The 23693-nt window shown below is 43.0% G+C and overlaps 1 protein-coding gene across 4 annotated transcripts in view; it reads left to right on the plus strand.

Annotated features, from left to right (window-relative positions):
- The window catches only part of bcas1 (brain enriched myelin associated protein 1), a 113764-nt gene that overhangs the window by 45664 nt on the left and 44407 nt on the right, over positions 1-23693 (plus strand). For all 4 annotated transcript variants that reach the window (XM_080205005.1, XM_080205009.1, XM_080205006.1 and 1 more), the window contains exon 4: positions 13028-13572. In XM_080205005.1, coding sequence (XP_080061131.1) covers positions 13028-13572 — 545 coding nt within the window. The remainder of the gene's footprint in view (positions 1-13027; positions 13573-23693) is intronic.

Consider the following 23693-nt stretch of genomic DNA (forward strand, 5'->3'; position numbering starts at 1 on the left):
CACATGGTGTCAGCTGCAGTTAGTTGTCATTTGTATTTCCTTTCACTGCAGTTAATTATCACATTACAAGGCACTAATGTGTGCCTAATATTTCATGAAATAACAGGGCTCTATTTGCTTGTGCATTCAAAATTGTTATGGTCCCTCCACCAAGTGGAGGGCAACATGAACTGAGTCAAGGTACAGTTTTCAAATTGTTTAGACTTGACTAGTAGAGGACTTACTCTTTGAAAATAACATCAAACCTTCTGTGTTTTGCTCGGTGTTGAGTTTTAGCTGGGATGTGTGCTTTAGGATAGGTGGCCAAGTAGCAGTAATGGATATCGAAGATTAGATAAGAATGACTGAAAGCCTCTGAGAAGCAAAAGGATTTTGTGAAGAAACAAACTGATGATTCAATTTTAATCTGGTTGAGGCACCTTCAGAGTGGAGAAAATGTCTTCTGATCAATGTTTATCTAGCTCATAGCATTGACACTCCATGTGTTATACATCCCCAAAGAACATAATGTTCAAAATATGTTTGCAAACAATTATTTGGTATGTTGAGAACAAATGCAGCAAGCTCCTTTTAAGCACAATTACATTCGTCTGTAAAAACATTATGACTGATGTACAAATAGCCAAACACCAGAATGTCATTTGGAATAGCATGGAGATTATCCCCAACTGCTGCCAAAAGTTTGGAACTATGAAGAAATGACAAACTCGGAGTGGATGTTTTGCCAATTCTTCAGGGTTTCTGCTCAAATTACGGCAGGAAATTGGGAGAATCCTTACGGAAATTTTCTCACAGAGCTTGAAGTTTCCCACCAGAACTGGAATTGGGAGGTGGAGCAAATCCCTCCTCCTTTCTCAAGCTACTGAGAAGTGGGATCAGGGTGTGAAACACCTTATAGATTGGTCTACTGAACAGTCATCTCAGCTCCAGGACATCTCTGCATGAGTCCCTCAGGCCCAACAATCTTCAATTGCTTCATCAATTACCTTCCCTCTTTCATAAAGTCAGAAGTGGGGATGTTCGCTAATGATTGCACAATGTTCAGTCCAACTGGCAACTCCTCAGATACTGAAGCAGTCCTTATTCAAATGCAACAAGATCTGGAAAATATCCAGGCTTGGGCTGACAAGAGGTAAGTAACACTCGGGCCACACAAATGCCAGGCAATGACCATCACCAATAACAGACACTCTAACCACTGCCCTTTGACATTCAATGATGTAACTATCACTGAGTCTCCCACTGTCAACATCCTTGGGGTTACCACTGACCAGAAACTCAACTGGCCTTATCACATAAACACAGTGGCAGGTCAGAGGCTAGGAATACTGTGATGAGTAACTCATCTCCTGATTCCCCAAAGCCTATCCACCATCTACAAGGCACAAGTCAGGAATGTGATGGAATATTCTCCACTTGCCTGGATGGGTACAGCTCCAAAAACACTCAAGAAGCTTGACACCATCCAGAACAAAGCAGCTACTTGTTTGGCACCACATCTACAAACATTCAATCCCTCCACCACTGGCACTCAGTAGCAGCAGTGTGTACTATCTACAAGATGCACTGCAACAATTCACCAAAGATCCTTAGACAGCACCTTCCAGATCCATGGCCATTTCCATCTTGAAGGACAAGGGCAGCAGATAAATGGGAGCACCACCACCTGCAAGTCCCCCTCCAAGCCATTCACCATCCTGACTTGAAAATATATCACCGTTCCTTTGCAGTTGCTGGATCAAAATTCTGAAATTTGGTCCCCAGTGACATTCTGGGGCAACCCATAGCACACGGACTGCAGCAATTCAAGAAGACAGCTCACCACCACCTTCTCTCGGGCAACTAGGGATGGGCAATAAATGCTGACCAGCCAGGGACGCCCATGAATAAAATAAAATTAGTGGCCAGGGTTGGGGGAGAAAGAGCTGTGGATAGGAATGGAGGCAGGAATTCAAGGAAGTGGGCTATATTTTGACCCAGTCGGCAGCCATTGTTGCTATAAGCAACATTTTCTTTTCCATTCCCCCCTCTGTTTGTCACAGAACCCTACAGTGCAGAAGGAGGCCATTCAGCCCGCCCATCAAGCCTTCAGCAAGTCTGTCCTGATTTGGGTCAGGAAGAGTTGGCCCAAGAGGTTTCTATTAAATTTCACATTGGGTTTATTGGTGACCATCTTATAGCTTTGGTCTCTCCCACAAACCTTTACTTCTTTCTTATCAATTTGCTTAATATCTTTAAAGTATAATATCAAAGCAAAATAACACACATTTGTAGAAATCTGAAATGTAAACAGAAGTGTTGGATGTAATATGACACTTGATGTAACAGTAAAATGTAATAGTGTTTTTATACTGCTGTTACCACTCCACAACTCATAACAGCACTGTTCAGTCTTCTAGTATTGCTGCAATAGTAGTTCAAACGCTCATGCATTGTTGCAAACTTTTGTAAAGTTCCTCTTCCAGCAATTGAAAGGGAACTGTTTAGAGAATGTGCGTGAACATACCTGCACCATTGAAATCAATTCTAAGTCAACTCAGAGATCTTGCAATTTCTCTGTAGTTAGGTTGAGATTAGACTTCAGCGAGAAAATACACTTTCATTGTCAATTAAAATTATATCCTCAACTTTCTAATTCCAAGGTTGACTTAAGCTACTTCTTCAGGAGGAGATGTATTTGTGGATTGTATTAATTACGACCAAACCAAAGTAAAGTTAATTTCCTCAAGAGCGTAGGAGGAAGCTGATAATGGAATTTAAATTGCAGTTATGCATTACTAAGAAAATTAGAGCAGAAGATTAGGAGAGCATCACAAATTCTCCCCCCATACAGTCAGGGGCTAAAATGTCTCCAAAGCAAAGCAGAAAGGAACTGCCTCTTCATTTTGACATCAGGTTACTCTTGTATCCAAAATTGTCATTTAACTACAGGTTATACTGAACTCATGTTTACGTCATATTCATGGTTAGCACTGCTGCCTCACAGCACCAGGGTTCAATTCCAGCCTTGGGTGACTGTATGGAGTTTGCACTTTCTCCCAGTGTCTGCGAGGGTTTCATCTGAATACTCCAGTGTTCTCCCACAGTCCAAAGATGTGCATGTTAGCTGGATTGGCCATGCTAAATTCCTCCTTAATGTCCCAAAATGTGTAGGTTAGGGGAATAAATGGGGTAAATACATGGGGTTACGGGGATAGGGCCTGGGTGGGAAGCTCTGTCAGAGAGTCAGTACAGACTCGAATGGGCCTCCTTCTGTACTGTAGGGATTCTATGATATTGTTAAAAATACAAACTTTAAGTGCCCTAAGCTAAGGAGTCTAAAGACACTGGCAGATTTGCATGTGTTTCATGGTCAAAATTTCCTCTCAAAACTTAGAAACTACTAGCACAGTTGCTATGGATGGATCGTTAAGGACACGGAAATCAAACATACATGAAGTAACAGGAGTGCTGTCTACATAAACTGTTCTCTATCTCTGGGCTTGCAACTTTTATTAGGAGTGTCAGTTTAACATCTGTGGTTTCAAAACGACTGGATAGCTGGTTTAATAGATGTTAGCTCAATAAACTAAACATCAGAAACAAACAATTTATAACTTTTTTATAACAATGATGAAAATACTATAATATGTATATCAACATGAATTTTATGTTTTGCCCTAGAGTGAATGTTATAGTTTTAATATGGCTAACATCCTTCACATTCAAGCTGCTTAATTTCATTCGGCTACTTGACTACTTACAACTGTAATCCTTTCCAACAAACGTCATTAACTTGCATCATCATGTTTCTTTTGAAATTCTGTTCATCTATCACCTTATCCACTTCTAATCCAGATAGACCTATTTAAGCTGTCTATAATATTACCCAAAACATAAGAAATTTACAGCTACAACGATTGGCTGAAGACTGTGGACCATGCTTGTCCAAAGAATGGCCTGGGGCCATGTGTGCCCATGAAGCCCCTCTTTGTGGCTCCAAGCACCAATTTTCAAAATCCCAGTCAGAGGTGAGCTTCAATGCTAGACTCTTCTTGGACCTATTCCTCCAATCATGGACCACTCTTCTCCGTCTTTCGTTTCTGATAGGCGGACTAGTGAGCCTATCAGCAGGGAATGAGGGAGGGAACCATCTCCGATTGGAGGAGCAGCTGACCCTGGCGTTGGTGAGTGTGCTGAGCCAAAGGAAATGAAGCAATAGCGAGGCAGCAGCTAGGTATATCAGACCTGAAGTCCAGGGACAGCAAGTTTGAGTCAGACCTGGCCTCGTTCAGCCTGAGTCAGGGCTCAGGATGGTAAGGTTTAGGTAAACCTGGGGAAGGGACAGTATCAGGATGAATGTGTAGGCAGGAATGATTGAGTGAAGCATATGTGTGGGTGTGGATGGGAGGATGTGCGTAAGTGTTGGTGGAAGCCAATGTAGTCATGTATTGGTGAGAGCAAGAGTGTGTGTGGGTTGCAGTGATTTTGGGTGACAGTGAGTGCAGGGGTGGCAGCGAGTGGGTGTAGCAATGAGTATGCGCATGTGTATGTGGCAGTGAGTGTGGGTGACTGAATAAGGAGGCTGGGTGTAAGTGTGTGTGTGGGGTGTGATTGTGAGTCTGCCTCAGGCCCAATCTCAGATTTCTCACTCACTCTAACCACCACATACACTCACTCACATACACTGACCTCTCACACGCTGGTTATTTTTATTACTTCTTTGAACTAAACAGTTTATTGCTATAACATTGCTGTAGTTTTGCTCAGCAATTACTATTTTCCTTAAAACCTCAACCTTCTGTTTTGAAATTCAGTTTATTCTTGTAGTAACCTCATTGTTCGGAAATTTTGTTCATTGGCCCCTTGAGTGTAATAAAACATGATGTGGAGATGCTGGTGTTGGACTGGGGTAAACACAGTAAGAAGTCTCACAATACCAGATTAAAGTCCAACAGGTTTATTTGGTAGCAAATGCCACTCCCACTTACCTGATGAAGGAGAAAGCTCTGAAAGCTAGTGGCATTTGCTACCAAATAAACCTGTTGGACTTTAATCTGGTATTGTGGGACTTCTTACTGTGTAAAAAAACATGCAAACATGACCCAAATGGAAAAGGTTGTACAAGCCTGCTGCAGGCTGATCATGTATCACTTGTTGCTAATGGTGTTTCCAATTTTAAAAAATTACTGTATCTCTACCTGCCTACTCCAAACTCTTTATAATCTCTCTCTTTCTTTGATTTTTAGCTCTATTTCTAAGAAAATCAAGTAATTTACCTTCAAGTACAGCAGCCATTTACATGAATGTGCAGAGATCTTAAATATCTGCCTTACCATCACGTTCATTAATAAGAGTTGAACTTTTCAGTGTTCCATTGGTTTTACTGAAGCAAAGGAATTTTACCTGGTCATGCTATTAGTGTGATTTCAATATAAACCCCCCTGCCCCGCCAATATATAAGGAATTCATGTTATTTTTTGTAATTTATGCATTTGTCCAGGACAGACACAATTAGTTGTTCAAAGAAAGAGGCTGTAAAGTTCTATAACTTGTGTAGACGGATGAGGAATCATGATGAGCGATTCACTTGCCTTGCTGTCTGCTAATTTAAATGATCATAGCTTGCAGTCAGTGGTCAGTGCAGTGTTGAGTGGCCGCGTGCCTGAGCAAAGGGGACGGAATGATGAAGCACTACTTAACACCAGCCTGCACATCTTAAAAAGGAAGATGCATTTGGCTGAAAGACATTCTGTGATCTGACCTGAGAAAGACACAGGAATAGCAAAACATAGTGAAGAGTGGACTTCAAGATTTTCTGAAGCAGCTGTGGAGAGAAGTTGAAGAGGAAAAGAGTTGTCTTCAATGCACTGGGAGGGAGGAGCTCCTGCAATACATGGTGAAAAGGCAATGGAAGCAGCTAGCCCATGAAGGACAATATTTGGATTTACTACAGCAAGAGGTTCAATTACTTCACAGTCTAGATCAGTGATTGCTTCTGATTTACAAACTGCAAATGGCATAAGCATGCATTCACTGGTTTCCCTCGCTCCCCTCATCATATCTTTATCCAGGTTCCAAAGAACTGCAACTTGACCAGGGAGTGATGGAATAGCAAGAGGTGGAAGTGTAGGAAGACAGTGATGGTGAAGAAGAAACACTGTCATTCACTCTCACACCAGAACAAACATTGATGCTGTGTGCACTTTAACGAGAGATCCTTAGAGGTCGTGTCAACTTGCTGAGGGATGGGTAGAAGCCCTGTCACACACACATTCCTCTGCAGAGGATTCAGATGAGGACTTCAAGGTGGCCTATGGAAGAAGGCTGATTGATTTGAATAATGAAATGTTAAGTGCATTGAAAGGCCTGCCAGAAAGACATTTCCAAGGAGCTTGGAGGATTCCAGCAAGGACTTGACATGGCTTTGCGCAGAGCTTGGAGCCCATCCTTTCCAGTGCAGCGGTGGCAGCCAATTCCATTAGTACACTTGCAGATCTAACAAGGATGCAATGTCTAATGCCCAATGTCCTGGTTTCTGTTGCTACCTTGAGTAGAGGCCGCAATGGACGAACACAGACTGAAATCATGCAAGGAAGCTCAGACTGCTGCCTTCATGGCTGGAGATAGGATTGTTCAAAGGGGCTTACAGGGTGTCACAACAGTCCAACAATCTGCCCTTCAACCACTTTCTAAGATGGTTGAAGCACTGCCCCAAGGGATTGGCAGTGTCCCAATCAAACACAATCCTGCTGTCCTATCTCAGGATAACAGTATTTCTCCTCCTGCCCATCCCACTGGGCTTGTGCCCTTGCTGTTGTCTATCAGCCAGTGAGGCATGCCAAGATGATGTAGTCCAAAGACAGGCCTTTTGCAGCCAGAACTACATGAGCCCATCTGTAAACCATCTACAGTATCTTGCTTTAGTCCCCCTCTGTGCTATGACCATTCTACGGGTGAATTTAATGCTCCCATCTCCCTCTCACATGGCCGTTTAATTGAGTGGTTTAACTTGGGAGGCAACAGTCCACAGAAAACCTTTGCCTTTAACCTCCTAACCCTTTCTCCTTGCTGGTGGTCTCCCCCTTGCTACCTTCACCCTGCCCACACTTACCTCTCTGCAGGGACCCAATGTCAATCCCTAGTGAAGATCCCCCAAATGCAGTACCAGTACTTCAGCTGGCACTGCCAGTAATGGAAAATTGCCAGTTTCTGATTGGTTGGAAGCTCTTGGAGACCCCCTGCTTGGGGCTTAATTTGACAGATGGCCGAACAGCATTCAAGTACCTATCAGAATTATTGGACTGTGGAATTGTTTTATATATTTTAATAAACAGATAGGAAAGTATTCTACAATTAGATTGAATATGGTTGGTTGCAGTTGAAATAGAGAAAGCACAGGAGCCTAATACATTGGGAAATTTTTGCTTCATTTTCATACTTAATAGAATTTTTATGATCCAGGATGTCGATGTAAGAGCAATATTTTGCAATGTTCTGGAGCCAAACATATATTACTATGCAGTCCAAATGAGAAAGCATTCTGAAAATGAAGAAAACACCCATCATGTAGTGAAAATTCTAATTGTATTTACCCACTGCAATTGGGATATTTTGTTCATGAGTAAGCTTTATTTAATTCTTAAGTCAAACCTGTTTAACTAATTTTTGACTGCCAACCTCCTTGTTCTGTGCTAAGAGCAAAATTTATTCACTAAATGGGTGTCTCACTTTTCATTTCCTTTCACTCATCAAACCAGTTGTATAGCAAACCTCTTGAACTGCTTCACAAGGCGACTGAAGTGCGAGCAATGGGCTTTCTATCAGCTGTCTATTTTATTACACAACTGCGCATCTTTTCTTTCCATCAATTTTTTGCCTTTTGCAGCGTCTGACCTGCCAGCTGTCACTCTTGTGTTAAGCAAATATATATTTTGGTTTTTACAACACAATTTACAATTCCAAATGTTTAATTAAGTGTTCAATCTGTATAATTATTGCTGATCTTCAAGGTCACTTCAACATTGATTACCTAAGGTGATGCTTCAGTTCTGTGGCCTTGGTTGTTCTCTAGTAGTTCCACATTAAGTGTCCATTCTTTATGCATGACCCTGGATTACAAGTGCCAATGGAACTGCCACGTTTATGAATTTTTATATGCATTTTGCCTTGGAAAAAATTTGGAGAAGAGTCATATTTATTAGATGCAAAGCACTGTGATGAAAGATGGTTAAAATGCTAATGAACTAGTCCCACAGCCCCACAGCAACTGATTGGTCACATTTTTGGGTGTCAGGATACTAAAGTCCAGTGAATTGCTGAGGTGAGATCACTCCTGGGTTTCCAACCTGTCATAAGGATGATAAAATTCAGCCTATTGATTTTAGGTAATAGGATCATACTTCGGTAAATATTTTGTTTTACTCCAGTCTCCTCAAAATAGATGTAATGTGTGATGAATGTTTAAAGATTGATAGAAGAAGAATTCAGTATATCATCAGCACAATATTCTTTTTAACTCTTCCATTCCCTCTCAGCAATGTCAATGAAAACAGTGTATGTTGTTTAACAATGTTTATGGCCTTCTAGTGATAAAAGTAAAATACTCCATTTTTCCTGATCAAGATTGAATCAAAGTGACCATTAATATGGTCAGAATCCTTAAAAATGATAACTACTTTATTTTTCTATTATTCATTCATGGGATGTTGGCCTCGCTGGCTGGGCCAGCATTTATTGCCCATCCCTGAGGGCATTTAAGGGTCAACCATATTGCTGTGGCTCTGGAGCCGCATGTAGGCCAGACCTGAAAAGAACAGCAGATTTCCTTCCCTAACAGACATTAGTGAATCAGATGAATTTTTATGACAATCAACAATGGTTTCATGGTCACCATTAGCCATTTAATTCCAGGTTTTTATTGAATTCAAGTTTCACCATCTGCCATGGAGGATTGGAACCTTGAGCTCTAGAACATAAACCTGGATCTCTGTCTCAGTAGTTCAGTGGCAATGCCACTACACCACTGCCTCTCCGGAATCATGACATCCACCTTTCCGCTGCAAGTGAGATGTTAAGATGGTAGTGATTTATACAGGTAACAGGGAGACAGTCGTTGACTGAAGCTGATGGTTTGGAAGAGCTTTGGAAAAGGTGAGTAGCAATGAGAAACTCAGCTGGCAGAGAGGAGGCTCCAGAGAAAAAAGAAGCCAATGAATCCTGTAACTTCTCAGCTTACTGTCTTTTCTGGCAGCAGATGTGGCAGAGATGTCATATCTGAGTTGGGTCCCTGAGCTACACCAGACAATATTTAACACAGAGTTGACCAACATGACACAAATCATTGTTCTGTGAGAGAGAAGACTGCCAAGATTAAGGAACAATTTGGATAGGACAACCTCATTTTATATGCCACAATACCATGTACGTGCTGTCATATCTTTTGGTAAATTCAATGGATACCAAGTCATGATGCTTTATATTTCCAGCATCTTTTATTTTTCTAAGTTGGTCAGTATCTAAAAGAGCAACAGAAGTCCATACTTCATCAGCTGTTCCAGTTCTGATGAATACACCAAAGCACTAACCTCACTGGCAGATTTAGGAAATCAACACAATAAAGATGTATAGGTTAGGTGGATTGGGCATGATGAAATGCTCCTTAGTACCCCAAGATGTGTAGGTTAGATGGATTAGCCGTGGGACAGTAGTGAGAAGTGAGGAAGAAGCTTGGCTCAGAAGAACTGAAAGAAGAGCATTTATCTCGAATGAAGCAGACTATTTTGTCATTGTACAAAACCTTAGTTAAATCTCAGTTATAAAACCAGGGTGGAATTTCTACCTTGAACATAATAAGCAGTCTTGTTCAATCACACTCAAAATTGCACTAGCTTTCAGGGATCAAATTTTTACCCAAGTGTGGGGAATGGACAGGGGAGAGGGCATGGTTATGTTACTCTGTAAGAAGTCTCACAATGCCAGCTTAAAGTCCAACAGGTTTATTTGGTAGTAAAAGCCACTAGCTTTCAGAGTACTTGCTGCCCGTTTGTCAGGTGAGTCACCTGATGAAGGGGCAGCAAGCGCTCCGTAAGCTGGTGGCTTTTGCTACCAAATAAACCTGTTAGACTTTAACCTGGTTTTGTGAGACTTATACTGTGTTTACCCCAGTCCAACGCCGGCATCTCCACATTATGTTACTCTGTCAGAAAGCCAATGCAGACTTGATGAGCTGAATGGCCTGTTCTGCATTCTAGTGATTTTACAATGCTATGAATATCATTTTTATATAAGATTAGAGAAGGAAAAATAAAAGTTGAGGACAAGTACATTTGATTTGGAAAAAAACGCCCTCTTGCAAAATAGTTAAATGAAATATTAGATCAGCAATCAGAAATACTTAAACAATAGGCAAAGCATAGACAGACACATTTCATTAATGGAAAAATAATTGTATCAGAGCCAAGATTAGATCGAATTTGAAACAAAAAAAATTAAGTACTTGGAGGGCTGATGATAGAAAATGAAAACCAAACCACAACTTAGGCAAAAATTTGATTCCCGAAAGCTTGTGCAATTTTGAGTGTTATTGGACCAGAGTGACTATTTTCTTCAAAGTAGAAATTCCACCCTGGTTTTATAACTGAGATTTAACTAAGGTTTTGTACAGTGACAAAATAGTCTGCTTCATTCCATATAAACATTCTAACATAAATACATGTTAGCATCCTATTCGCTTTAGCTACAGTATCTCCACCAATATTATTATTCTTCCAGATCATCTGAGCCAAGCTCTTTCCTCACTACTGTCCTTCTGTCATCCACCATTACCAAGCTTTCCCCAGAATTTCCCATTCTTCCCGTCTTTTGAAAACTATGTTTTAGCACAGAGCCCCGACGTCTGGTCAGCAATCAATCTTTGCGCCTGTACTTGCCAGTAGTGGGACCTGCTAGGCAATTTTACCACAAGGGGCTTCCTGATTAGCCACATCTGGGCCCAGATGTGCAATTAGACTCCTGAAGTTGACATTCCAGTCAGAGAGCCAGCAGATCTGAAGAATCTGTGGAGAGAGAATAAAGCCAATGTTTTGATTCTGGATGAACTCCATCAGAGCTAAGAACAAAGAGAATCAGATGTGATTTATACCATGGGAGGAGGCCGTAATTGGACAAAGGAATGTAAATGCTGTTGAAGAAAGCTAAGTGATCAAAATGTGGGAAAGGCAGGACAAAGGTACAGATTGTTAAGGGACTACCTGAGGGATGTGGCAGTTGTCCTGAAGGGCTGAGTTGGTTTGGAGAAAGATGGAGAGCAAGAATTGAGAAGTATGAAAGAATGAGCTAAAAAGAAAAAATGAAATAAAATAAATGGAGATGGGGTGAAGGTGGAGGGGAAAGTTCATGTTCTGAAGTTGTTGAACTCAGTTTCAGTCCAGAAGACTGTAAAGTGCCCAGTCGGAAAATGAGGTGCTGTTCTTCCGGTTTGCATCTGGGTCCTGCTTACGACGAACTGAAGGTATTCATCAAAGTGGTCATCCAGTCTACTTTTGGTCTGTCTAATGTAGAGTAGTCTGCATTGGGAGCAACAAATGCAATAGAGCAGATTGAAAGAGGTGCATGTGAAGCGCTGCTTCATCTGAAAGGGGTGTTTAGAACCTGGGATGGTGAGCAGCAAGAAGGTAAAGGGGCAGGTGTTGCACCTTCTACAACTGGTGACTATTGCTAGTATCTGGTATTGCACTGGGGTCCATGCAGAGGATTGGTGATGAGTCTTCCAGAGTCAAGTAAGAGGATCAGGATGGAATTCTAGCAGAGGAGCTGCCAGTTGGGGAAGGGTCAGCAACAAGGGCAGGGTATGGCTTCCTTCAAGGACTGTGCTTCTGGGTCCTTCAATTAGATACAGAGTGGCTGCAAATGGGGTGAGCTGCCCCTAGAAGTTTGCAGGCGAATCCACTAAAATTTGCTGGATGGCCCTTCCAGATGGCTAGTCCCCCACCTGCCATTCGTTGAATACCTGCACTCTCCCACCCAATGCACGCCTCCTCCGTTGCTTCTGAATTCACCCCCAGGGCAAGGAGGTCCCAAATTCCACCTGTGTTCTCAGTTATTTGCTATATCCGTAATTATTCCCTGAAGAACCTTGTTGACATTAAGCAAATGTTTTAGTGATTAACCAGATCTGCCTTCTCATTAAACATACAAAATGATGTTGGCTGCTTTCCAGTTTAAGGGAACAGATTCAGATTCCAGTAAAAATATCAAATATACAGCCAAAGGGCTCACACAGAACCTGTGTGCTTTTTGTGCTTTTTTTTCCGCCTTTACCAACCACCGGCATGGCAGCACAGTGGTTAGCACTGCTGTTACGCAGCAACAGGGACCTGGGTTCAGTTCCAGCCTCTGGTCACTATGGAGCTTGCACATTTTCCCCATGTTTGCGTGGATTTCCTCCGGGTGCTCCGGTTCCCTCGCACAGTCCAAAGATGTGCGGGTTAGGTTGATTTGGCCATGCTAACTTGCCTCTTAGTGTCAGGGTTAGCAGGGTAAGTAAGCGGGATTACAGGGATAGGATTTGGGTGGGATTGTTGTCGGTGCAGCCTCGATTGGCTGAATGGCCTCCTTCTGGACTGTAGATTCTCTGAACCATCAATGACATTGTCAACATGCTATCAAAATAATCTGCTCATGGCCAGCATACTCCCAAAGTGCTGAGATAGTAATTTGCTGCATTTTCTCATAATCTCACATTTCTTCCTTGATATTCAGATATAAGTTCTGCAGGAACAATGCAAAACAAAAAAAGTGCCAGAAGGAGCACTCAGCAGAGCAGATAGCATCTGTGGAGAGATCAGGTCAATGACCTTTTGTCAGAAAATTTAAATTCTCCTCAGCTTCAGATTGTACATTAAGTCTGAGGGAAAATCATTTGTGTGCCAGGTAGATGTGGACATATTCAAATTAAGAATGCCTGTGACATGTCAAGCCCGGATATACCCACAGCATTCTGCTCACTGATTATTAACAGGATCTTTGTTCATATTTTTATTTGCAGTAGTTTCAGTGGCAGATGTTAAGCAGGACACTGGGACCTTCACATCCGAGAGGACAATGGAAATTAGTGCCAATACTAATGCAGAGGAAAAAGAACTTGCGGAGTCTGCCAAGCCAGCTTCTAAATCCAGATTTTCCATGTCTTTTTCTCGCTCTGTACCAGGGCGTGCTAATGGCCCTTCCACAGAGCCAATATCAGGAACTGAGAAGCTTCAAACCAATCAAGGGGGTGTTTCAGTGAACACAGCATCAGTTGATACAGCAAATCTTCAGGCATCCTCCTCACAAAAGTGGAGTTCTGCTCAGAAGCAACAACAGCTCTCCACCGAATCAACAGACGCAGTGGAACACACTGCAAAAGAAACAGAACAGCCAAAGCAAAAAGAAGTCAGCTTTTTTGACAAACTGTTTAAACAGGGAGATAAAGGCAAACTGCAAAATGAGAACCAAGGAGATCTGAAGGCTGCGGGAAGTCAGGACACAGTTGATGCTGAAGGGGAAGCAACAGAGCTTATACACAGACTGGACCTCACACAACATTATTTGGTGAGTACTGTGTACTTTGATTCAATTAAACTAACATCTACAACTGAAATCGAGAAAAGTTTACAATTGTTGAAATGCATTTTGTTTCTTGACATGTTTTGAAAAGTTAAGGCATAACAGGAGTAGGAATGCAGCATCCTTATATTTGGGTGCATGTTGTGACAGGTGCTTCATAAAATTCTTGTCCCTCAATGGTGAAGCCCAATGTACACCTGATATTGGGTGTTGGATCTTATGAATGCGAAGTCAGTGTGGAGCAAATAGCTGGCAAAGAAATAAAGATCATGCCACTGATAATATCACAGATGGGGCTCAGGTTAGTCCAGGATTGGGAAGTTAGGGTCAGGAGGTAGGAAGATGTTGATAGGGATTTGAGATCGGTTCGGGAGGGGATGGGGTAAGGAAGAGGAAATGCAGTGATTTTGGGGGGGTGGCAGATAATGGTAGGAACAGCTCAGATTTGTTAAATGCAGGATTAAGAGAAGCATACTTGTGAACTGTTGATAGTCTCAAGGCTCTGCTAAAAGGAACCCAGGCTAACAATCCAATCTTGCAGTGGGGGATGAAATAGTCTCCTTACTTACTTAAGTAAGAGATCTTATACATGTGAGCATCATGCAACAATTTTGTCTCCTTTTCCCATTTAAGTTAAGTTTATTAGTCACAAATCAGCTTACATCAACACTACAATGAAGCCATTACAGTGAAAAATCCCCTAGCCGCCACACTCTGGCGCCTGTTCGGGTGCACTGAGGGAGAATTTAGCATGGTCAATGCACCTAACCAACTCATCTTTCAGACTGTGGAAGCACCAGAGCACTTGGAGGAAACCCACACAGACATGGGGATGACATGCAGACTGCACAGTGACTGTGACCAAAGCTGGGAGTCTCCATATGACAGGTTATTTTTTAAAACATTATTCATGGGATTTGAACTTCGTTGGCTAGACCAGTATTTATTGCCCATCCCTAAGTTGCCCTTGAGCAGTTCGTGGTGTGCTGTATTCTTGAATTGCTGCAGTCCATTGTAGTGTAGGTTACACTCAGAGTGCTGTTAGGGAGGGAGTTCAGTGAAGGGATGGCGATACATTTCCAAGTCAGAAAATAAAGAAAGATACAGCACAGGAACAGGCCCTTCAGCTCTCCAAGCTTGTGACAATCGTTACACCCTAACAAAACTAAAAAAAAACCTTATGTTATATGATCTGTACCCCTCCATTCCCTCCCTATTTATGTACCCATCCAGATGTCTCTTAAATATTGCTAATGTGTCTGCTTCCACCACCACCTCTGACAGCATGTTCTAGACACCCACCACTCTCTGCATGAAAAAACCTTCCCCACACATTTCCCTTAAACTTTTCCCTTCCCACCTTGAACCTGTTCCCCCTTGTAATCAACACTTCAACTCTGGGAAAAATCCCCTGACTATCCACTCTGCTTATGCCTGTCACAGTTTTGCAGACTTCTATCAGGTTTCCCCTCAGTCTCCGTCTTTCCAGTGAAAACAGGCCTAGTTTATTCGACCTCTCCTCATAGCCAACACCCTCAAGACCAGGCAGCATCCTGGTCAACCTTTTTTGCTCTCTCTCCAAAGCTTCTGGTAGTGAAGTGACCAGAACTACACGCAATACTCCAAATGCAGCCTAACCAAAGTCTTATATAGCTGTGATATGATGTCCCAATTCTTCTACTCAGGGCCCCGACTGATGGAGGCAAGCATGCCATGTGCTTTCTTAATCACATTGGCCAACTTTGTTGCCACTTTTAGGGAACTGTGGATCTACACGCTCAGATGCCCCTGTATATTAATGTTCCTAAGGGGTCTGCCATTTACAATACACACCTAAATTTGATCGTCTAAAATGCATTAGCTCACAAGTCAGAATGATGAGTGGCTTGGAGGGGAACTTCCAAGTGGGGGTGTTCCCATGTATCTGCTGCCCTTCTAGATGGTAGTAATCGTGGGTTTGGAAGATGCTCTCTCACAAGTCTCGGTGAGTTGCTGCAGGGCATTTTTTTACATGGTACACATGCTGCTACTGCGTATCGGCGGTGGAGGGAGTGAAGGTTTGTGGATGGTGTGCCAATCAAGTGTCAGATTTTCAGTCAAAATGCACAGAGACTTCCTGCCCACCATGTTGTGGGCACAGGAGACTAGTTAGTTAATCAAAAAGCAACATTGCATCGCTGAACTCATAAGATCATTATTTTTGATGGTTCAGAGGGTAAAACTTTCTGTAAGGTTCAGGAATGCCCCAAATTGTTGTTTCAATTTAGCCCACCTCCATCATGGTATGGGTAGGACTACTTTTTTTTTAATCAACTACTTGGTTGAAGTCATTAGGTTACATTTTAGCTTCATTTGAAACAATTTTTAAAAGTGGCATCTCAGCCTTTTGGCTGAGATCAAGCCCTGGAGGAAGAGCGATGCCTACTCCAATCAGCTTGGATCACGTAGATCAAGCCCAAGACAGGAGGTGAGAGCCCTGTCTTGTCAGGGTTTTTATAAATATATAAAAAGGAAGAGGCTGACTAGGGTGAACGTTGGACCCTTAGAGGATGAGAAGGGGGACTTAGTCGTAGGGGATAGGGAAATGGCTGAGGCCTTGAATAACTTTTTTGTTTCGGTCTTCACGGAGGAGGACGTGAATAGTTTGCCGGGTGTTAGCGATGGAAAGATGGTAGGAGTGGAGGGCCTGAATGACATTATTGTTACTAGAGAGGCGGTGCTCAACAGACTGGAGGGACTGATTGTGGACAAGTCCCCAGGACCGGATGGAATGCATCCAAGGGTCCTGAAAGAAATGGCGGAGGTGATAGCGGATGCCTTGATGATTATTTTCCAAACCTTGCTGGATTCCGGGGAAGTGCCGGAAGATTGGAAAGCGGCTAATGTTACGCCGTTGTTTAAGAAGGGTGGCAGGCAAAAGGCAGGGAATTATAGGCCGGTTAGTTTAACGTCTGTTGTAGGTAAAATGCTTGAATCCGTGATCAAGGAGAAAATAGCGAGGCATCTTGAGGAGAATTGTTTGGTAGAGCAGACGCAGCACGGTTTCATTAAGGGGAAGTCGTGTCTGACAAATTTATTGGAGTTCTATGAGAATGTGTCTAGGGTGGTGGATAGAGGACAGCCAGTAGATGTGGTGTTTCTTGATTTTCAGAAGGCATTTGATAAGGTGCCGCACAAGAGGTCATTACAGAAGGTTAGGGGGCATGGAGTTGGGGGTAGGGTGTTAGCGTGAATAGGGGATTGGCTGTCAAATAGGAGGCAGAGAGTGGTGGTCAATGGGTGCTATTCGGATTGGCGGTTGGTGACTAGTGGAGTGCCCCAAGGATCGGTGCTGGGGCCTCAGCTATTTACCATTTATATAGATGATCTGGAGGAGGGAACCGAGTATATGGTGTCAAAATTTGCTGACGACACCAAGATTGGTGGAACGGCAACTTGTGCGGAGGGTGTGGAAAGTCTGCAGAAGGATCTAGATAGGCTGGGCGAATGGGCCAGGAACTGGCAAATGGAATTTAATGTTGGCAAGTGTGAAGTTGTCCACTTTGGTAGGAATAATGGTAGGAAGGACTGTTACTTACATGGCGAAAAACTGCAGCATGCAACGGTGCAGAGGGACCTCGGGGTCCTTGTGCATGAGTTGCAAAAACCCAGCCTGCAGGTGCAGCAGGTGGTCAGGAAGGCGAATGGGATGCTGGCCTTCATAGCGAGGGGGATTGAATATAAAAGTAGGGAGGTCTTGCTGCAACTGTACAGGGCACTGGTGAGGCCACAGCTGGAGTACTGTGTGCAGTTTTGGTCGCCGCACTTACACAAGGATATTTTGGCCTTGGAGGGAGTGCAGAGGAGGTTTACTAGGCTGATACCGGAGTTGAGGGGGTTGAACTATGAGGAGAGGCTGAATAAACTAGGCTTGTACTCGTTAGAGTTTAGAAGAATGAGGGGAGATCTCATTGAGACATGTAAGATGATGAATGGGATGGATAGGATAGAGGTGGAGAGGCTCTTCCCGCTCAGAAAGGACAGTAGGACTAGGGGGCACAGCCTCAAGGTAAGGGGGGGGGTGCGGTTTAGAACGGAGTTGAGGAGGAACTTCTTCACTCAAGGGGTGGTGAATCTCTGGAATTCTCTGCCCATTGAAGTGGTGGAGGCTGCCTCACTAAATATATTTAAGACGCGGGTGGATAGGTTTTTGATAGGCAGGGGGATTAAGGGTTATGGGGAGAGAGCGGGAAAGTGGAACTGAGCTTCGACAGATCAGCCATGATCTTATTGAATGGCGGGGCAGGCTCGAGGGGCTAGATGGCCTACTCCTGCTCCTATTTCTTATGTTCTTATGTTCAGCTTGGATTGGGAATGTCTCAACTTGTTGAGACTCTGAATTGGACTTGATTTGATTGAATTGGAATAAAAACAAAATTAGCCTCGGCTGTCATGGCCGCAAAGACAAACAAATATTTGACTCTGTAAGATTCACCAGTTTGCTGGGCTAGTAGACAACAGAGAAAGTGAAGAATGTTCAGAGAAATCATCGAATCTTACAGTGCAGAAGGAGCCATTTGGCCCATCGAGTCTGCACCAATCACAATTCCACACAAATCCTATCCCTATAACCCAATGCATTTACCCTAGCTAGCTCCCCGACACAGAGGGTTAATTTAGCATGGCCAATCCACCTAACCTACATATCTTTGGACTGTGGGAGGAAACCCACGCAGACATGGGGAGAATGTCTGTCTGGTGTTTGCACAGTGACCCAAGCCAGTTTAACAGCGAACTGCACCCCTCCTCCCCATCTCCCACTTTGATGGATTCGGGCCCATTCTCGTTATGATAAGAAATGTAGTCGATGGCACCTCAGAAGATTCCTGAACCATATGGAATCCTAGTCCCAAGCTGTTATCTGCTCCTCAAGGGTGTCGATTGGTAGGCCATTTGCTTTGAAATTTAAAAAAAGATGAACTTTCAATTTCAATTGACGCCTTTTCTGGAGCTATAATTGTATCAACAGCTCATTTTGAATGCTTGGCTGGGTTTCAAGAGCTGTTCAACCATCTAGCTCAGCAATACGTTATGAACACGATGTGACTGACAGTTTTAATAGATTATCAAAGGATAATCTACTTCAATGTGATTTCTAAATTGACATTTGTTTGTTTTTAAAACTGAATGACCATTTGAGGGGATGCAGCTTTTTCTATGAAGCTCTGGAGTTTCTTCATTAATAAGAAGTATGTCTGAGTGATGGCTCTATTAGATTGTTTGGAGATTTTTTTTCATGTCCATTTTGAAGATGTCCCATTACTTGTGAGTTCTATTTACAGTGGATACTGGCTGAGTGAATATGGAGAATACATGGGGGTTATGAAGGGACGTGATGAATGTGAGGGTGGAGGAGGGTGAATGGAGGGTGGTTCGGGGTGGAGGATGGAAGAGGTATTGAGAGCATGACTGTCATGATATCAAATGGACTGATGTCTCAGTAAATGATGGCGGGCCTTGTAGCTTGCTGGCCTTGTCATCCACCCACCTCAAGCCTGCTGCTGGAGGAAGCAGCCCCAACTCCACCCTACCCTCGTCTCCCTGGAACTAGAGTATGGTGGGTGGAGGCTCCTAAACAGAGATGGGTTTTGCGAAGTTGGGAATTTTACCGACCCATGCTTCCTGTCTCCTTCACCAAAATCACAGTGTCTAAATATTAAAACTACATTATATCACTTAGAACTCAACAATTGTTTTGAACAAGTTGGTTGAGTTAGAAAATACAATTACACAGTGGATGTTTCAGTTACTGATGTCACATCAATTCGAAATGACCGTCATCCTTCGGCGTCTTTCACACAGCAAATGGGTCCAGTGTGTGTTGTGTGAGGCCACCTATCCTATTGCATCACCATGGACGGAACAGATGCATCATTACAATGAAGCTGAACACTGTCCCACGCCGTCCCACCCAGCGCACATATATGTGTGTATTCTCTACTACAGATCAGTCACCTTGATACTATTAGCATACTTCCATTGACATAAGATGATGGACACGCAGCTGATCAAATATCTGTTGGGATGGGGTAGCTTCATGTGGTGCACTGAAAATACCAATCTGTGAGGGGGCAGGCTCTGCCAAAAGTACCACATGTGAAGTGGTTATCAGGTGGATTGTTGTTTGCAGTGCTGGTTGCCTGTTGCCTAACCACTGATCATCATGGTGATCACACCATTTTCCTCTGTTATCCATTAGTATCTCTCAGTTACAAGAACTGTTGTTAAGTGCCTTCAGTGACACAGTTGTAAGCATCACTGGAATGGAGCTTCGGACATTGTGCTGATCATCTGGTTCCAGTTACCTTACCATCCAGAAAGTTCTTAGGTGTGCCTTTGTCTTGCTTCCTGTGACTGTGTCTGAGCCAGCAAAGTTGTTTATGTTGGAACATAGCTGGGAGGTTTTGCTTTAATACAGTAAGAAGTCTCACAACACCAGGTTAAAAGTCTAACAGGTTTATTTGGTAGCAAAAGCCACTAGCTTTCGGAGTGCTTGCTGCCCTACATCAGGTGAGTGGGAATTCTATTCACAAACAGGGAACATAAAAACAGAAACTCAATTTACGAACTCAGCTTTGCTTTAAAGCAAACTGCCGCATTGGTCCTTCCATGAGATGTCCAGATTGCTTACAAACAGTGAAGTTGTTAAACTTCCTTTCTTGACCTCCTGTCCCCATTTCAAAGCCATATAGCAGGTTGTGTACGACATACCCCATTAACCTATTTTGTGATTCTAAGCTTCATAATCACAAGTAATTGTAACTACCCTTTATTTCCTTAATCATCCTTGATAATGAGCAATGTGTTGAAGCATATATAAATTAGGGCCATATTTTATAGCCCTCTCCCGATTTATTTTCAGCTGAGGGGGCATATCAAATATGAGGGTGGCCATGCCACCACCCTCCTGACTACCCCGGAGCTTTCCCTTATAACATAGTAGGTGGGTAGGCTGCCAATTATGGCACAATTTAGCTTGTGACCAAGTCAGTTCACCATTATAACATGATGCCCACGGCATAAAACTGCTGGTGCGGGCATTCAGTTGGAAATAGGCAGGCCATTTTCTTTAGGAAATTACTTAAGAAGTGGGGTATATCCTTCAGTGGTGTCTTGTGCACTTTTGCGGCACCACCCTCCACACCCACCATAATGTTACCCACCCCCACTCACCTTGGTTTATTTCCGTCTGGCCTCCAAAACCCTCCCTGGGCTCAGCAATCATCCCCCACACCCCCCACCCTCCCCTCTTCAAATACTGCAAATGACCTCCCTCTTCACTGAAACAATTCTTTGGATGCAATTTTACAGCCCCTCCTGCCGGCAGGATTATCCAGTCCTGTCGAAGTCAACAGATGCTTGAACGACTCACTCCAATTTTCCAGCCCTGACCCCATTGCAATGGGGTTATAAAACTCTGCCCTGTGAATCTGTGGTAGTGTGTCAACTTGGCTCCTTGGTGTCATTTTCAACTGTGTCAAAAGGTTATAACTTTAAGCTCAACTTCAAGACGCAAAATAGGCTGACACTTCAGTCAGAGATGCCATACCTGAAATATTAAATAACGAAGGAGAAAAACCATCCAGTTTTAGTGCTTCAGTTCACCATCTGCTGAAAAGTGTGGGTGTTTTACATGAATATTATAGAGGAACTAAAGCTGCATTTCCAGGCAATTGATTTTGCACTTCTATACATTCCATGTGACAATATATTTTAATTGACGTATAATTTTAAACCCAACGCGAAAACATATTGTCATAACTTTGTTTAAAAAGGCCCATCTCTGTTTTCTGGAATTTTTTCGCAGATGTTTTCCAATGTGTTCTGCCTTCCAGCCTTCACCCCTCACATCTCTTTAACCCCACCCATTCCCCAAGTCCCCTCATGCCAGACCATGTCTCCTACCCACCCCTATAGGCCCCTCATATTCTCCAAGCCTACCAGTGCACCCCAGTGATCCCCATATCCTCTTGAAGCCCCTCTGCCAACTCCGTGCCAACTGATGACCCCCCCTACTAAAGTCAATGACCTTCTTATTGCCCCTATGCCAACTCATGCCACCCCATCCACCATCTTGTGCCCTTAATGGAAAGGCGGAGTAGGCGTGAGGTTCTGTATGACTTACTTCTGCTCCTGTTTTGCATGTTCAGACGGCAGCTGGAAGATGAGCAAAACCAGTGCAACAGCTATTACCAGTTAGTTTTCCCTTCTAATTGCAGTTTTATTTGCTGTGAGCTTTACCTGTCAAATTTCATAGTCTTGGGATTTAATTTCTTATTAATGTATTTCTTATTTTGCAAGATGTTCATTTGCGGTGAGGAAGAATGTTCAGTGAGTGATGTGGCTTCATGATTGATTATGGTCTATGCAAAGTTGATCTGACAAAACACAATTCCCAACCTGAGCACAACATCTGAATGGATTGTTTTTTATTGAATATCAAGTTTAACAAGCAAATATTGACTGTTATTTGGGGTTCAATATTGATGCCTTCCAGTACAGTCAGTATTCGACGTGCAAATAGTCAGTATTCTGCATAACAACTATACACAAGAACAATGAAATGCAGAAGGTTCCCATTTCAGTTCCTCGTCGGTGTTGAGTTACTTGCTGAAGCAATCAGGGCAATATATAAGAACATAAGAACATAAGAAATAGGAGCAGGAGTAGCCCATCCAGCCCTTCGAGCCTGCCCCGCCATTCAATAAGATCATGGCTGATCTGTCGTGGCTCAGTTCCACATTCCCGCCCTCTCCCCATAACCCTTAATCCCCTCGCTTATCAAAAACCCATCAACCCGCATCTTAAAAATATTTAGCGAGGCAGCCTCCACCACCTCAACGGGCAGAGAATTCCAGAGATTCACTACCCTTTGAGTGAAGAAGTTCCCCCTCAACTCCGTTCTAAACCGCCCCCCTTTATCTTGAGGCTGTGCCCCCTAGTCCTACTGTCCTTTCTGAGCGGGAAGAGTCTCTCCACCTCTATCCTATCCATCCCATTCATCATCTTATACGTCTCAATGAGATCTCCCCTCATTCTTCTAAACTCTAACAAGTACAAGCCTAGTTTATTGAGCCTCTCCTCATAGCTGAATACAATTGGTAAGTTTATGGAACAGGGGAGCTGTGGCAGGGTGAGCTGTGGAAATCAGACATAACATCCATTTCAGATTGCTAGCCAGGAAGACATTGTGTGAAAAGGATTCAGCTTGAGATTGAGGCTCTCAACATTGAATCCCTACAGCACAGAAGGAGGCCATTCAGCCCATCAAGCCTGTACCAACCGCAATCCCTGTTCCCTATTCCCATAACCCCACACATTTACCCTGCTAATCCCACTGACACCAGGGTTAATTTAGCATGACCAATCACACTAACCCGTACATCTTCGGACAGAGGGAGGAAACCGGATCATGTTTTTCAACAGCGGCCACCAAAAAATCCTGCATGATTTTAGCTGGGAATGTGCTGTGCTGGCTAACTGTTATATTTCAAAAAGGCTAATCTCAATATTTCAGGATATCGTGTTTCCTAATTTGGCAGGATCAAATAATGTTACATCATCATATGAAAGATTTTTAAATATTTTGAAACATTTAGTTAATGCCCAGTTGACACATTTGAATGCTCACTGTGTTACTTAAATAAGCAAACAACCCATGTTGCAGATTACCATTTCTTTGGTTAAATTTAGGGAATTGAAATATAATCATTGGAGGAAAAGTGATAGGTTTGTACATATACTGCTCCTTTTATACTCAATGTAGCCTTGGGGTGTTCTGAAGTACTTCACTGCCAACTAATTGCCTTGGAAGTGTTGCTTTGCATCAACTGTGGTAGCTAACCGGCATAGTATAATCCCATAGATTCGTTGGTCTGCTTTTGGAGATTTGATTGAGGATAAGTGTTGACTAGATACAGGAAGAACTAGCTTGTACTTGTTTAAATGGTTGCATCCGCATGGCCAGGCAAACTGATAAATGGCTCATCTGAAAGATGAGAGTGAGTTAGCCCTCACAGCAGTAAGGGACCCAGCTTCAATTCCCAGCTTGGGTCACTGTCTGTGCG

Source organism: Carcharhinus amblyrhynchos, chromosome 16 (genome assembly GCF_965287045.1).
Source record: "Carcharhinus amblyrhynchos chromosome 16, sCarAmb.v2.hapA, whole genome shotgun sequence".
In the NCBI taxonomy this organism is placed as follows: Eukaryota; Metazoa; Chordata; class Chondrichthyes; order Carcharhiniformes; family Carcharhinidae; genus Carcharhinus; species Carcharhinus amblyrhynchos.